Raw genomic sequence first — 15,523 nt, 5'->3', positions numbered from 1 at the left:
CGCCGTATGTATACCACGGCCAATCCACAACTAATATGAGAGTCACTGTCAAAAATGCTATACGCCAATCAACCAATGTAGGCACGAAGCAGCGCACTAATGTTTGGAACACACAGGGGTATAGACCAACCTGACACGCAGCCAGACGCCCACCATCATCAAATAGGTCAGTTTAAGTATATTATATACACGATCCTCATGTTAAGCACAAAGGCCCTTCCCACGGCAGCCGCCCAAGGCGAGTGAGGGAAGGGTCCCAGGGCACCAGTGCCCTTATTATACCATTATACCATTTGCCTTGACAACCGAACCTCAATTGGGCACATCACCACCGTCGGAAACGCACAATGGTCACATCTGATACTAGAAATAAACTGAAACACGGAATCATGTCTTCACTCTATGGCCATCAGTTCAGTCAAAGGGCACAAACTATTTACAATAGTGTACAACATTTCCTTTCCTTAGGTATTGACCTCTAGCAACCGTGCAATTGGGCGGACCGAGCCCTTGCCAATCAAATTACCCAGTAACGAACTGACCTGCCCACAACAAGCAGGACCCAAGACAATCCCACCTTAAACCTACCAGGTCAAACGTAATACTACTGACTTAAGCATTGCCTAATACTCCAAACCACTTAGGGCCATGTCCAACCAAACTTACGGAAATCTTTTCTTTTCTCTCCTTAAACTTGTACTAAATACTATGTATTGAAAATTGTCTTTTGTTGTAAAATGTATGAACTAATCTGCAAATTATTATGAAAATGTATATACACCAATATCACTGGGAATCACCCACACATAATGTGTCCACAACACAAATGTCACACGATATCAACACAATCATGAATGGTGAATGCCCGAACTGGGAACTATATTGTCACCAAATATATATCCAATCCTTGTGTATTAACAATAATAAATGGTAGCCTAGAAAAAGACCTGTTAGGTCGAAACACGTGTCGGCACCACCTGTTATGTCATCAATCGATGAATTCGAGAAAATGAAAGATTGGAAGAAATGAAAATCACAAACCTTGTGGAATTGCATGATGCAGGTGCCGAGAAGGCAATGGGGTAAATCCCAGCAAAATAAACCGCACACGCGCCGAATGAGTGAAAACTACAACAATTCTCTCTGGACAGACATAATAGGCACCACGAGCACGGGCCTGTTTACAAGTTTTCACCATCTGGCTGATACTGCACCGGTTACAGAGATGGAGGGTGCGGCAACCCATGGTTCCTGGTGCTCTTAACACCATAATTAAAAGTGTCCTGTGATCATGAGGCCACCCCAACTGTGCTATCGTAATGACCTGGTATGCAATTTGCTATGTTTTCCTTGCATTTAGGGCATCGTGGCAATGCTATGTTTTGCAAAAAAATAAACCTTTTGGATTTAGTATAGTAAATAAAAAAAAACTAAAATAAACATTTCGTTCAAAAAACTCCTGCACTGGATGCTACTCAAACAGTATTTCACAAAAGAAGCAAAATGCCACTTTTCCATTTGTGCACGGACCAATGTTATGCCTTAGTCCCACCCTGTTGGCACCCCTCCTCTGGAGTTCTTCGCTCCGAGCTTAACCGCTTGCATCCACACGTCCAAAGCATCTGTGGAGCTGTAGCGGCCTTGGCGCCGCAGTACAGGGCACTGTGCAGCGCCACGATGTGGCGTCAACTCTGAACAGGTACCTATTATCATGTAATGTGGTGCAGAGCCCCAGGCGTTACTGCTTGAGTCAGACGTCCAACCGGACTGCACAAGTTCGCATGACTGCAGGCCTGCGTCACTCCTCGGGCTGTCGAGGTCCATAAAGTGATAGCTCTGAATGCGATAAGGACAGCAGCTATTTTCACAGCACGCAATAAATATGGACATTTGACACTCAACCCCTAATGAAAAGTATGTGCAAAGTAATGTTTGCAGTACAAAAGGAACTATGCACTGCAAAAATACACTTTGCACAGTTCCAGGAATCAGGGTTGGGGGATCACCATCCCAGACCGGGCCCCTGGGTCTATGATGTGTTAATCTGTGTTCTTGGAAGTTTCTACTTTTTAATAGATAGGGTGAAGCATTGGTAATGAGTGCCCATAGATTGTATTGTTATGTATGTCCAATCCTATTTAAAACAGAGGCTGCATTGCACAGGGTTTTTTTGTTCACATTGAGCAATACAGTACAATGTTCCTTGCCACCTTATCGAATGTATCCATGTTACTAATACAGAAATGACAGGGTCATCGAGATAAGTGTATGTTGGACGGCCGCTCTCCGCAACGCCTTCACTTTATGGCCTCCTCTCCCTGCCTTGAAGTTGCTGACACTGCTCAGCACGTGACCGCCCCTGAATTGCTGATTAACACAACACTGCTTTATATTTAACTTTGCCCTGAGTTCGAGCGTAGGGGGGTTGATGGACGTCAAGGGATTTAAAGGGGAGTTAGTTATCACAATCTAGTCTTTCAGTCGGGATAACACTCCTCGGCAGCTGCTGGCAACATCAACAAGCAGGAGTGAAGGAGGGAGGGAGCGAGAGAGGGGCCGGGTGGGAGCAGAAAGGCACTACTCACCAACTTCGCACTGCAGCGGCACTCTCGGAAACCCACAACGTGCGGAGTAGCTCCCGTTGGCGTCCAGGGCCGCCGCTCTCCGCTCAGCACCGGCCATGGAGAGGATGCAGATCACAGACGATGACTGGAACACCAAAAGATACTGCATCAGGGGCAAGCACGTAGCTATCATCTGCGCGGCGGTGGCGGCTGTGGGTCTAGCAGTGGGACTGGGGGTCGGGCTGACCCAACCAGGGCCCTGCCCGGCCGTGACTCCAAGCGCAACCACCGCTGCCCCGTCAAAACCACCTGCGCAAAGCACAACGGCGGGAACTTCCACCGCCACAGCCCCGCCAAGCGCCACTACCCCTAGTGTCTCTACTCCAGTCTGCCAGGCCAAGGAAGACCACAGTGGCAACTGGAAAGACTTCCGATTGCCAGACTATATCGAACCGAAGCATTACACTCTGGAGATGCGCCCGCTAATGGCGGAGCAAACCTACACGGGGATGGTACGCATCTGGCTGAGGCTCACCAAGGCCACCGGGCACGTGTGGCTGCACCTGCGCGAGACACGGCTCACCGAGATACCCACTCTCAGCCAGGAACAGGCTGGCGGGGTGGAGCGGCCCATCCGGGTGACGGAGTGCTTCCAGTACAGCAAGCACGAGTATGTGGTAGTGCAGGCGGCGGAGGAGCTGGCGGTCACCGGGGACAAGCACCTCTACGTGCTCACGCTCCACTTCGCAGGTCGGCTCAACGGATCGCTGGTTGGTTTTTATATGACCTCCTACGAAGAAGACGGAGTCACCAAGTAAGCTTTTCATACAAAAGTCGAAAGCAAAGTGTATCTTTTGTTTGATGCATTATGTGTCTGTGTATATATGATAGGTACATCATAATGACGTGTGTCCTTACAGAGCGCTTCTTTCCATTGCCCTCTTCATTGTAAAAGCCGTTCAAACACGTGCTATTATTGTACAATGTAAGGTGTTGGCCTAGGTGCTGGATCCAAACTTGCGAACTGCGAGGTGGCCACATGCTTGAGACTGCACTCAGTGGAGTAACTTTGCTGAAAATGTTGGGGGCAGGGTCGGACTGGGACAAGAAATAGGCCCGGACAACAACAAAAAAAGTGGCCCACCCCTCGCCTCAAAAAAGTGGCCCACCCCTCGAAAAAGTGGCCCACCCCTCGCCTCAAAAAAGTGGCCCACCCCTCGCCTCAAAAAAAGTTGCCCTCAAACCATCATCCGTGAATCACGTCAATTCATGACTTTTACAGAAAATGCTACATATTGAGGTCCACAGCTCCGAGGCACAGGAGTGTCATGAACCAACCACCCCCACTGCGGTTTTGGGACCTGCTGCAAGTCAATGCTTATACAGGGCTCCGCAACCCCAGCAGGGAAGGAGGGTGGGGGTGACGATGGTTGGATAGATGGGGAGGTGGGTAGGGAAACCGGAATGAGGTTTAGGGAGAGGTCAGAAAATGCTACATATGGAGGCTTCATGTGTCTGTTACATTACAACACAACTCATAAAATAACATTACTTTGCATACAGTTCTGTGGGCTTGTATGAATTTGTTGCCCTGGTGTAATGGATGTGCCAGTGGTTTTTGCTCTTGGCACCCTATTTTAATTGTGTGCCCCAACAATTCACGTCCAATCACACTCTTCGAAGAACAACTACTGCATCTCACAGAGTAACATCAGACCCCTCCCTCCAGACAGCGCCTCTACAACCAACTTACACATCACCGCCTATCCCTGGCCCCTTTCGGGATACCAATGCCCCTATGCCCTCGACAAAGACACTGTGGGGTGCTTCCGAACTGCCCACAGTCAGCAACAAAGGCTAGCTATCAACCGGGGTCAGACTGGGCCATGCAATTGTCTCAGGCACCAAAGAAAAAGTGGCCCGTACTTGCAAATGGCTTTTCATTCCTTTTGTGATACTGTTTGAATAGTACCCGGGGGGAGCTTTTTTGATAAAGTGACATGCAAATTGTATATTTTAAAGAATATTTATTCAGCAACACTGGTCAAAACTACTAGTCGCAGTGTGAATTAACTCATCAAACTGGCCCACATGGGCCAATAAGGGTCCCACTTTGGCCAAAAAAACGGTCCCACACCAGCATTTTGTGTTTTTGTTTGGCCCTGGGCCTATTGTCCTACAGGCCAGTCCGAGGCTGCTCCCAGCTCAACTGACTTTTCAGTACTGACACTTTTTCTCTCATCTTTTCCCCCAGTTGCAACCCCTCCCCACAGAAAAAAAGTCATGTTTTACCATGGGCAGGTCCACAATCCATCTCTATCAAGGAGAACAATGTAGCAGCATGCAATACTCTTTACCTAACTATTCATGCCAATGAACAGGTACAGCCAGCTTCCAAAACGGATACGGTTACATTTCGCTCATGCCCACATTGCCCAGTAACAAATACAACCAGCTCTGATGCCCAAGGGGCCGTACAGCATAACTGGTACAGCTTGCTCCCAGCTCTGGTAAAGCCAGCTCAAACACAATCGCTCCTGATCATTCTCTGTGACCGTTGATGTACCCATTTAGTAACAGGTAGAGGAGCGAATTCCCACATATGTCAGGCAATAGATAGCGCAAGGTAACACCATTTCCAGTAACAGGGACAGCGAGCTACTGCTCACGTCCAGTAGCTTTTACAACTCAAACTCCTCGCACTCATCACCGGAACTATTAAAAGCTATAGCCTTCAACATGCCCAGCCCCACCCCACCCCCCTTAGCTCACAATGTCCATACTATAGGCTCCGTTTCGAAAGGCATGTAACACTGGAAACTGAATGCGTAAAGGTAGGGAGACTAAGCATGACAGCATGGCAGTAGGGCAATACATTGGCCCATGGCTGTGACACCTAATTCTGACTGCTGCCCTCACCAAGAACAGCTGAGCTCAGTCTTGCAATAGACCAGTGAAAACATTATGACATACCTGTCGGATGGTGGAAAAATGAAGCTTGTAACTGGATCAGCCCCAGACAGGTCCTCAGAGGCATAGGCCCCTCTGGAGTGTTCCCAAGTTCCTTATGGGCCAGTCTGCCACTGTCATCCTCACTATAAGTATGGTGGTAACAGGTGGCATTCCAGAGTAGCGCCTATCTTGCTGAAACACACGATAATGGCCTTTGCAGCCCATGCATATGCTGCCTGCTTGTTGCCTCATCTTCAATGGAGGTCTTGCCCCATGCAGTATTACCACATGTCCCCAATGCAGTTTAATTGGCCTCAAAAGCGGGCAATAACTTGTACTTGGCACCAACCCTAAATCAGTTGTAGTATTATCGTAGCCGCATGCAGTAAGAAGAATTCAGTTGAGCGGTATTACCATAGTTGATACGCCAAACTTACAATGTGGCGCAGAATTACAGAAACGGCTTGTCTCATGATGGAAACAGAGTGTAAACATAGCGGAGTCCATGCTGGACACACACAAACATACACAACATTTGAGGTGCACAGAGATGGAGCCTGGGGCACGAGAGAGACCAACAAGGGCAGGAACACAGAGGCAGCCTGGGGAGGTGGGCTGGAGAAAGAGAGGCCAACAAGGGCAGGGACAGAGATGGAGCCTGTGGAGGTGGGCTGGGGCACGGGAGACCAACCAGGGCAGGAGGAGAGATGGAGCCTGCGAGGTGGGCTGGAGCAAGAGAGGCCAACAAGGGCAGCAAGAGAGATGGAGCCTGGGGAGGTGGGCTGGGGCACGAGAGACCAACCAGGGCAGCAAGAGAGATGGAGCCTGGGGAGGTCGGCTGGGCCAAGGCAGGCCAATAAGGGCAGAACCTGAGATGCAGCCTGGGGAGGAAGGTAAGTTCTAGAGGGGCAAACAAATGCAAAAAGAGCGATTGATGGGCCCTGGTGAGGGCTGGGGAAGAACACAGGTATGCTTTTGGTACTCAGGCAGGAGGCAAAAAGAGAGTGGGTGTATGCAGGCAGAGGAAGTGTACGGTAAGGGTGGGGTCTAAAGAAAAATAAGTTTGGACTATGGAGTAGGGATATACACAATGAAAGGAAAATGAAATCAGAAACAAACACTTGGTGACTTAGCAGGGTAGGACAATAGTTTGAAATGGATAAATATTAACACAAAAGAGAAGGTAAAAGTCGAAAAATAAACGGAAACAGAAGTTTGCAAGATAGGTTAAGGACAAAAAAAGGTGAGTCTGAAGAGAGAGAAATTAAAAGACGATGGAAACTATAAAAGGCAGGTGTGCAGAGGAAACTGAGTAACATTTGAAGAGAGAAAAGGAAGAATATTGAACATTTTAAAACAAATGGACAGAAAGCCTTCGGTCAAAGAAGAAGGAAAGATGGAAAGACTTGAGCTGGAATTGGGACCAGGACTGGGGAATTACCGGACTCGGGAAGATTCGACTCATTTGTTCGGTGAGAGGGTAATAGAGAGAGAGGGGGAAGGGAACAAGGAGGAAAGGAGGGCTCCGGTGTCGGGGAGAGCCCCTGGGGCAGAGGTACCACCTCGTGTCAGGCTGCAGGGGTCTACTGTCTACAGAAGGTATACACGCGTGAAGCGAGGGAAGGAAAGGGTTTGAGAAAGGGGGGCTCAGAATATGGGGCGAGCCCAAGGGTCTGGGGGAGCCCCATCCGGCACTTCAAGGTAACGTTGTGCACCATTAAAAGGAATGCGTCGCTTACGCCTACACATATAATGGAATGGTGACTAAAGGTTTGTGAATCCCAGGCTAAATATTAAGCTATAGATCTGGGTGCTATGCGTTGCAATGTGTTTGAAAAATAAGTTGGAGCTGGCACAGTGGCACCCAGCAAGCAGATGCAGCCGCAGAACACACCACACTGGGGCAGTACAAGCTGCTCAAGCGGGGGTGCATCACATCATTCCTGCATTTGGGATTCATAAGCCAATCAGAAACCTGTGTTATATCTTGTTGTACTGAGTTAATGGGATCCATGTGATCGCATGATAACGTTTGCCTTTGGTGCCACAGAGAGGTTAGCTGCCTTTCTGCAGAGGGCTTCACTGTCTGTCATAACGCACATCAGTATTTAATAATTATTAAATGGCGTAGATGCACATCTTTTAGGGAGTGCTAGTGGCCTATAGCAGCTGTGGTAGAGTGCCATTTTGGCAGGGATTGGCAACTGACCATTGACCAACATGTTGGAAGTTTTGAATTGGTTCTCCAATTGCTTTGATTCTCTGTCCAAACCGGAGGCCGCTATTATGCATTAATCTCCGTGGCACGAGGGTAATGAGGGATGGGTCTGAGCGGGATGTGCGAGTGCTGAGTGCGTGTGCGCATCACTGGCACAGCAGACCTGCACGGTAAACCCAGGATCAGAGGATCAGAGGCAGCAGAAGTGGGCAGCAGCAGTGCCTCTGCACCCCCACCCCAGGCACACTCACATGGCATGGGGCACATTTACAGTGCCCAGTGAACACCCCTTTGGCATGCGGCGGCAACATAGCGCCCAGAAGCTCAGAAAATGAGAAAAGAGCCAATGAGTTCCGTGGCACGAGGGTAATGAGAGATGGGTCAGAGCGGGATGTGCGAGTGCGTGTGCGCATCACTGGCACAGCAGACCTGCATGGTAAGCCCAGGATCAGAGGTTCAGAGGCAGCAGAAGTGGGCAGCACTAGTGCCTCTGCACCCCCACCCCAGGCACACTCACTGACTCACATGGCATGGGGCACATTTACAGTGCCCAGTAGTGAACACCCCTTTGGCATGCGGCAACATAGTGCCCAGAGGCTCAGACAATGAGAAAGGAGCCAATGAGTTCCGTGGGACCGTGGCACGGGCCAGTATCATGAAGATCATTGTGTTGGAGCTCATGGACATCCAAAGGGGGTTTCGGGAGCCGAGGGGGGTCTCAGCATCAACCCCCCAAATAAGCAGCCGATTCCTCCCCCTCCACTTTTCTATGCCTTGCCTTGCCTAGCAATCCGCAGGAACCAAACCTGGAGGCCCCCCCGCCCCGACCCTCCCTCCCCCTTCCCCTCTCTTCCCCTAAAAAAATCCACAATCCTTGACAGCAGAAAGGGGGCGCAGGATGCCCGGGTCTCCCTTCTCGATCGCTACCTCTCTCTGCTCTGGGAACGACGGTCTCCCCTCCCTCGCAAGCTACCTCGCTCTCGCTCCCTCAATTCCTTGCTACCCCTCCCTCCAGAAAGAACGAGGGAAAAAAAGAGAAGCGGGCAGGTACTCCCCCCAGCCCCCTCCTTTATTTCCCCGGCAGAAGGTGCGAAAATACAAAAGCTCCCCTCTTCCCCCCTTTTCTGCAGCAGCCTGGAATGGACACTTCTCGCCACCAACTACTCTCGCCGCTTGCAAAGTGCATTAATAATTCAACCCCCACCCCCTTCCTGCTCAGAAACTCGAACCCTGCTTCTTCGCTGCAGCCTCGCGCCAAAGGAGCCCCCTACTCCTTTTCTCTGCCCCGGGTTTGGCCCCCACCCTCTAATTACATAAAAAATAACATTGGGTGAAAATACCACCGCAGGAAATCGGAAAAAAAAAATCAATGCATCATTTTCAAAGAAAAAGTCACCAACCCATGGGTAGGTGCCAATCGACGCCCGCCCCCTGCCCACCCCCAGGGAAAATAAACCGCGAAATTAATGCATATGTGCCAGGAAGGGCTCGGGTGGGGCTGGGGGGTGGGGGTAGTATTCATCCCCTGCTCCGTTTGTATTGCTCCAAGTGAGGGCTGTGCGGTGGGTGGGGGGGCGAGGGGGCATTTCGCGCTCTTCCTTTTTGGTGACAGTGCAATTTCAGTTTGGCTCATGCGCCACGCATCACTGCGAGGACACGGTATGCTATAGCTGGCAACTCGGACTCACGAGGGTAATGAGGGATGGGTCTGAGCGGGATGTGCCGTGCGTGTGCGCATCACTGGCACAGCAGACCTGCACGGTAAGCCCAGGATCAGAGGTCAGAGGCAGCAAGTGGGCAGCAGCAGTGCCTCTCACCTTAGCAGTTGCTCAGTGTAGCCAGCAGTGTGAGCGCTGCGCACTGCGCATCACTGCCACTGTGGCATACAGCTGCAGACCTGAACCCCCACCCCAGGCACACTCACATGGCATGGGGCACATTTACAGTGCCCAGTGAACACCCCTTTGGCGTGCTTCAACATAGCGCCCAGAGGCTCAGAAAATGAGAAAGGAGCCATTCCAATGAGTTCAGTGGCACGAGGGTAATGAGGGATGGGTCTGAGCGGGATGTGCGAGTGTGTGTGCGCATCACTGGCACTGTGGGCACAGCAGACCTGCATGCACCCTCACCCCAGGCACACTCCCATTGCATGGCATGGCAGGGAAATCCCCTGAAAAGGGACGGTGTGGCTGAGACACAGGCACTTGTTATGCATGTTTTTCCTCAGGCTCTGCCCTAATGTTTACGTTGCTCACAGTAGTCCCACTCCACTCCTTACCTCACTGACTGGCTGGCTGTTGGCTGGGCTGCTGTCTGTGGGCTGTGTGGCCGGCACTGGCACTGGGCACTCCACTGTCTGCTGGCCGCCTCAGTGCTGCCTTGTGGTCCTCCTGTCCTGTGTGGGCTGTGGGCACTGGTACTGTCGGTCTCGAGGTCCACTGCAGACGGTGCGTGCTTGGGTTGGGGCTCATATAGCAGCAGCCAGCAGCATAATGTATGCATTGGCGATTTGGCGGCAAATTGGGTGGGCAGGCACTGCCTGCCCAGCCGAATTTTCATTGGGTCCAGTTATTCAACTTATTCGTCCACTGCGCCGTCGGCCCCGGGACCCAGCCCAGCCCCCAGGCACAAGTTGAAGACAGTTGCTTTCAACTTTGCAAAGAAGTGTTACTTACTTCCTGCAGCAAAGTTGAAAGCAAGTGTGAAATGTGTCACTGTGTTCTTACAGTGCCGGCCCCAGCTCAGCAGAGCCCTCAGTCAGCCCTGCAGGCAGGCTGGAGGCTCCAACCCCCCAGGGTCAGGAGGACTCGGAGGGGAGGGAGGCAGGTGTTACAATTGCTTTGGTGTGTGTTTGCAATTGCTTCAGCCTGCCTCCCTCCCACAGATTAAACAAGTCGTTCTCTCTGGCCGCCGCAGCCGCAGGCCAGAGGCTCGTGAGCTGGTGAGCACACACACGGCAGGCACACCGGCCCCCTGAAGTGGCACTGGCGGCACAGCCGCCGGCCTGGTGGTGGCCCAGGCCCACCGACGCGACGCTGTGAATGAATTATGCACATGCATCTGCATCTATCTGCATGCATCATAAATTATGATGCATGCATGATGCAGATGCAATCATCAAAGCAAGGTAACATCTAGTGACTAGTGTTACCTTGCTATGATGATTGTGCAGACTCTCACTCAGATAGTGTGCCGCCGGCGCGCGGCGCCTCCCCCTCCTGGCTCCTGCCTCCATGCCCTGCCTCACTGACTGGCTGGCTCACCCAGCCCAGGCGGCTCACTCACCCCCCCCCATCTCCATCTGACTTGGCCGCGGCCCGCGAATACTCGCGACGCGGCTCAGCGCACTGCAGCGCACACACACACACTAGGCCGGGCCCGGGGGCCTGCCAATAAAAAAAAAAAAAAACGGCCCAGAGGTGGCTGCCGGAAAACCGGCCCCAGGGGACCCCAAAGTCGTTCGGCCACGGGCCGAAAGACCGAAAGGGCCAGTCCGACCCTGGTTGGGGGGGACATGACATCTGCAGAAAAGGTACCCCAGCCAAATTAATGGGGACAAAATGAAGTGCCATGAAAGTTGGGGGGACAAACGCCCCTTTACTATATAACACGGAACAGTATTATGCATCGTATTTACCATGCGAGCGTCTGTGGACAGGAGTCCAAAGGCAGAATAGTTTTAAATGCTATACAAATGGTAGCATTGCAAGGCCATATCAAACTTGTTATCCACAGTGGGCGTCATGTTCGGCCTCCAAGTCAATGTCACGAAAGGGGCGGCCTCTATGTGCAATTTTGGACAAAAGGTCACCTCCGTGCAATTTTCCTCATTCAAGTATGTGTTGGGAAAGCGAGGAGTAAAACGTAGGCGAAATCGCTTTTGCTCATAACATTTGCATTATGTAAGTAGAAAAATGTAAATGCCGAAGTGCACTTTGCAGGCGGAATTTACAATGGATTCATATGGAATCCGCATTCTTCAACCAAGTGCTAATTTCAGGCATATTCCATAAAAACCCATTGCCTTAACGTCAGCATTAAAATCCATGCTGGCAGTAATACACCCACAGTTGTTTGGCGGATTGTGAAATGGAGGCGAAGCGGACCCATTATGCCAACTCAACCATACAAATACATAGAATGAAGCAGAACCGAAAAAATGGCGGTATTAACATTTACCGCCATTTTTTAAAATTCGCTTCACCTGTGTATTTATAAAATATTCACTGAAAAAATATATATTTTATGGCAAAAGAAAATAGTCCTAAAAGTTGAAAATGGAATTAATGTAATCAATGCTTTTATCAGGCAAGTCATAGCGATGTCATCAGTGATGTCATATCTGATGTTATCATTGTGGTAATATGCTGTGCAAAGGGGGGAGTAGTAAAGGTGGCTTTTCCTGAATTGTCTGTCGAATTTCAAGGGTTTTGCTACCAAACATTTTAACCTTATTTTCTCTTTAAGGTTTTTTCAGTGAATAGGAAAGGCTCTGTTGCAATGTATTGTTCATCTTAACTGTTTTGTAACAACGTTTTTTCAGTGAATATAATACATGCATACATTACAGAGACGGCAAAGAGCGTATTACTTTGGTGCTGTTACTCAAATCCACACAAAACTTTGTGACAATATAGACCTGACTATGAATATTTCTGCTGCTCTTAGTGTGATTTCGTCAAGAGGGGGGCAACGTTCTAGGGAGGTCAGGGTAGATGAAGAGTAGTTTTTGGGCAGCTTACAATTTTGCACCATTCAACGATTCCACACAAATCTTTGCAAAAACAATGAAGACCGAACTTTGAATTTTCTTGCAAAGTTGGTGCAGTTAGGTCAAGGGTGGGAAAATGGTTAGGGGGGGTGCAAAAATCTCGATAGACTTGAATGAGGACAACATTTTGCTTGTGGCGATTTGCACCAAACTTGCGTGAGGATCTTAGTTCAGGTCCCGGAAGGGTGTTTTTGCTCATTTGGTGTTAATCCGTCCAATGTTTTATTTTTTGAAAAGTACCAAAATGTAGGCACCAGTGGTCGAAGCGAGCGGGAGCTGTCGGGAGCGGTGCTCCTCTACTTTTTTAAAGTGCGTTTTACAGTTCCTATACTTTTATTTTAAAAAGAAACCGCTCCGGAACGGTTTCGTTTTAAAATAAAAGTGTAGGAAGATTTTGCAGCTTGCACTTTCAGTGCACTGCACTGAACGTTCCCATAAACAGTAGGTGCAAGAGTTTGGGGGTTAGTTTTATGTGTGGGAGGGAGCGTGGTGATGGGGTTTGTGGGGAGTGGGTGCAGGCCAGCCGGGACATAGTTCCCATACTTCTTTTTGTACACTCCGGCCACTGGTAGTTACACAATATAGTGATATAACTTTGGAGTCTAAGACTACCCCTTATTATGTATGTTTTTCTCTTTAGTGGACAGGTGTAAAGTCATAATTGGAGTGCTAAAATGTCTCCTTTGCATAGGGACTGGTTTTAGAATGGAGTGATAAAGGGGCTAGAGTATCTTATCATGGCCAATTCTCAATCAGTACAGAGTAACTCTGATGTGTCAGAATACCATGCTTGTAAATCGCCTGTATTCATGAATGCAAACTCCACCCAAGCGTTGCACCTGAATCCACCCTCAAATGCAGAAACACGCTTTTTAAATGTTGCATTTATCTTGCACGCACAATCTGCCGCACCAGTGATGTCACTCATGATGCCATAAGCGATGTCATATGTGATATCATCAGTGACGCCATTTGTGATGTCATCAGTGCGCTTAGGCGTTACACAGTAGGGCCCTCATAGTTAAGGTGGAGGGTGTGAATAACCCAAAACATCAAACTTTAGAGGTGTCAAAAATAATCTGACACAAAATTATGCAATTTGAATAATTTGGTACTGTGTTTTACACCACTTGTTGTTGGTATACATTTAGTATGTACATATTTAGATATGTGTTTGACAAAACTGTGTTGTATGTTACACTTGTCTTTGTTTGGAGATATGTTTTATACAGTGAATAATGTTTACATTGCAAATCGAGATGATAAATAGGAACTAAAGATAAACAGGTAATAAAATATTGTATCCTGTTGGTTCCAAAAAATCATGGTCTGAATAAGGTCTGTTTTTTGTAATAAGTTGAGTCTGCTTGCAAACGTTTGGGTGGAAGCTCGGTTGGGAAACAAGAAACTTCTGTTTTTCCCATACATAATGCAGGAGTAGGAGTTAGTCTGTGTTCCCCTTCCTTTTTTCTCATTGGTTTTCTATGATGCCACTCATACATTGCAGGCCAATCGCATTGCAGATTGGCAGCACAGAGAGTGTAAAAGTTGTATTCAGCATAGAGACGCAAACTAACCAACCCTACTAACAATTTCCCTTTCTACATACACCTCTCAAACTCCAAACCAAACACAACCAAAATATACAGCACAACAAACCACACAAACTTCACTACATTGCAACAACAAAACAAAAACACGCATACTCTTGCACAACATTACACAATGACTACCGGCCGCAAACACCCCAGGCCCAGCCAACGGACCCACCGGGCTGAGGCCGCCAACAGCACATCACTGCTTTCTTGCACTTTTCCTGCCTCCTCCCACTAACTCAACCTCCCCTCCTCTTTCAGAGCCGCCAGAGCGCCAGGGGACCACTCTGGTGGTGATAGTGCACGGTACAAATATCCTTTAACATTAACATTAACATAAAAATAATATTTAGGTTCTTCAAATTGCTGACAGCATATATCTGAAGGCAGCAGCAGTCACAGGAACAACTGTTTTTTTGTTATGGAAAAAATTGAGCTGGCATTTCTTTCCTATATGGCTGCATGTGTGTTTTAATAAATGCATTTGTATTAGAATAAATGCAGAAGAATTCTGTCTGTGAATTAGCTTTTATATGACAAAAAATTAATGTGGATAAATACAGAAAAAATGACAAAAATAAATATGAATAAATACTGATGGAAAGTGCAGAAAAATAAATACCACATAACCGTGAGCCTTAATTCTAACAGATGAATGGTACTCCTCATGGCCTTCATTTATGGACACTGGCCATAGTCTTTGCCCATGTGCACTGTATATTTTAAAACACCAACAGGCCACGAACCATAGACTTTGTCCTTCACCAGTGGCTACAGCTTTCACTTGTGTCCACTGTATATTATATACACTAATCAGCCACTAGCCATGGGCTTTAGCACAATAATAGCCAGTGGCCACGATCTTTGGCTGTGCCCACTATGTATATTCTAATATATAAATGGGCCTCACTAGCCATGTCCTTTGACCATGAGCAGTTTGTACATCGTTTGGCCATGTCTACTGCATATTTTAAAATACTAATATGCTATAAGCGATGGACTTTGGACTTGCCCACTGTGTATTATACAACACTAACCAGTCCCTATCTATGGCCTCCGTACGTGCCCACTGTATATTGTATACACTAGCCAGCTACTAGCCATGGTCTTCAACACAATACTAGCCAGTGACAACGGCTTTTGTCTGTGCCGAATGTCTATTTCAACATATTAATGGACACGGATTACAGCTTTCAACGTTGCCCACTGTATATTCTAAAACAGTGATGGGCTACTAGGCATGGCTTTTAACCATGCACGTTGATGTTTTTTAACACTAACTGACCACTAGCTATGACCTTTGGTGCTGGCCAGTGACCCCACCCTTTGTCATGGCCAAGTCTGCAGCCTACATTGTTATTACGATCATCAAATTTTTAATGAGTTAACTTATAAATGATGTTATGTCTAATGCCCTTATTGA

The 15,523-nt window shown here is 48.4% G+C and overlaps 1 protein-coding gene across 1 annotated transcript in view; it reads left to right on the top strand.

Annotated features, from left to right (window-relative positions):
• Positions 1–2,490: 2,490 nt before the first annotated feature.
• The window catches only part of ENPEP (glutamyl aminopeptidase), a 441,170-nt gene continuing 428,137 nt past the window's right edge, over positions 2,491–15,523 (top strand). Inside the window, exon 1 of the mRNA XM_069630729.1 lies at positions 2,491–3,378. Coding sequence (XP_069486830.1) covers positions 2,681–3,378 — 698 coding nt within the window. The 5' untranslated portion in view covers positions 2,491–2,680. The remainder of the gene's footprint in view (positions 3,379–15,523) is intronic.

This window comes from Ambystoma mexicanum, chromosome 6q (genome assembly GCF_040938575.1).
Source record: "Ambystoma mexicanum isolate Mex_15411 chromosome 6q, UKY_AmexF1_1, whole genome shotgun sequence".
Taxonomy (NCBI): domain Eukaryota; kingdom Metazoa; phylum Chordata; class Amphibia; order Caudata; family Ambystomatidae; genus Ambystoma; species Ambystoma mexicanum.
The sequence above is the reverse complement of the archived record's forward strand: the minus strand, read 5'-3'. Positions and strand labels throughout refer to the sequence as shown.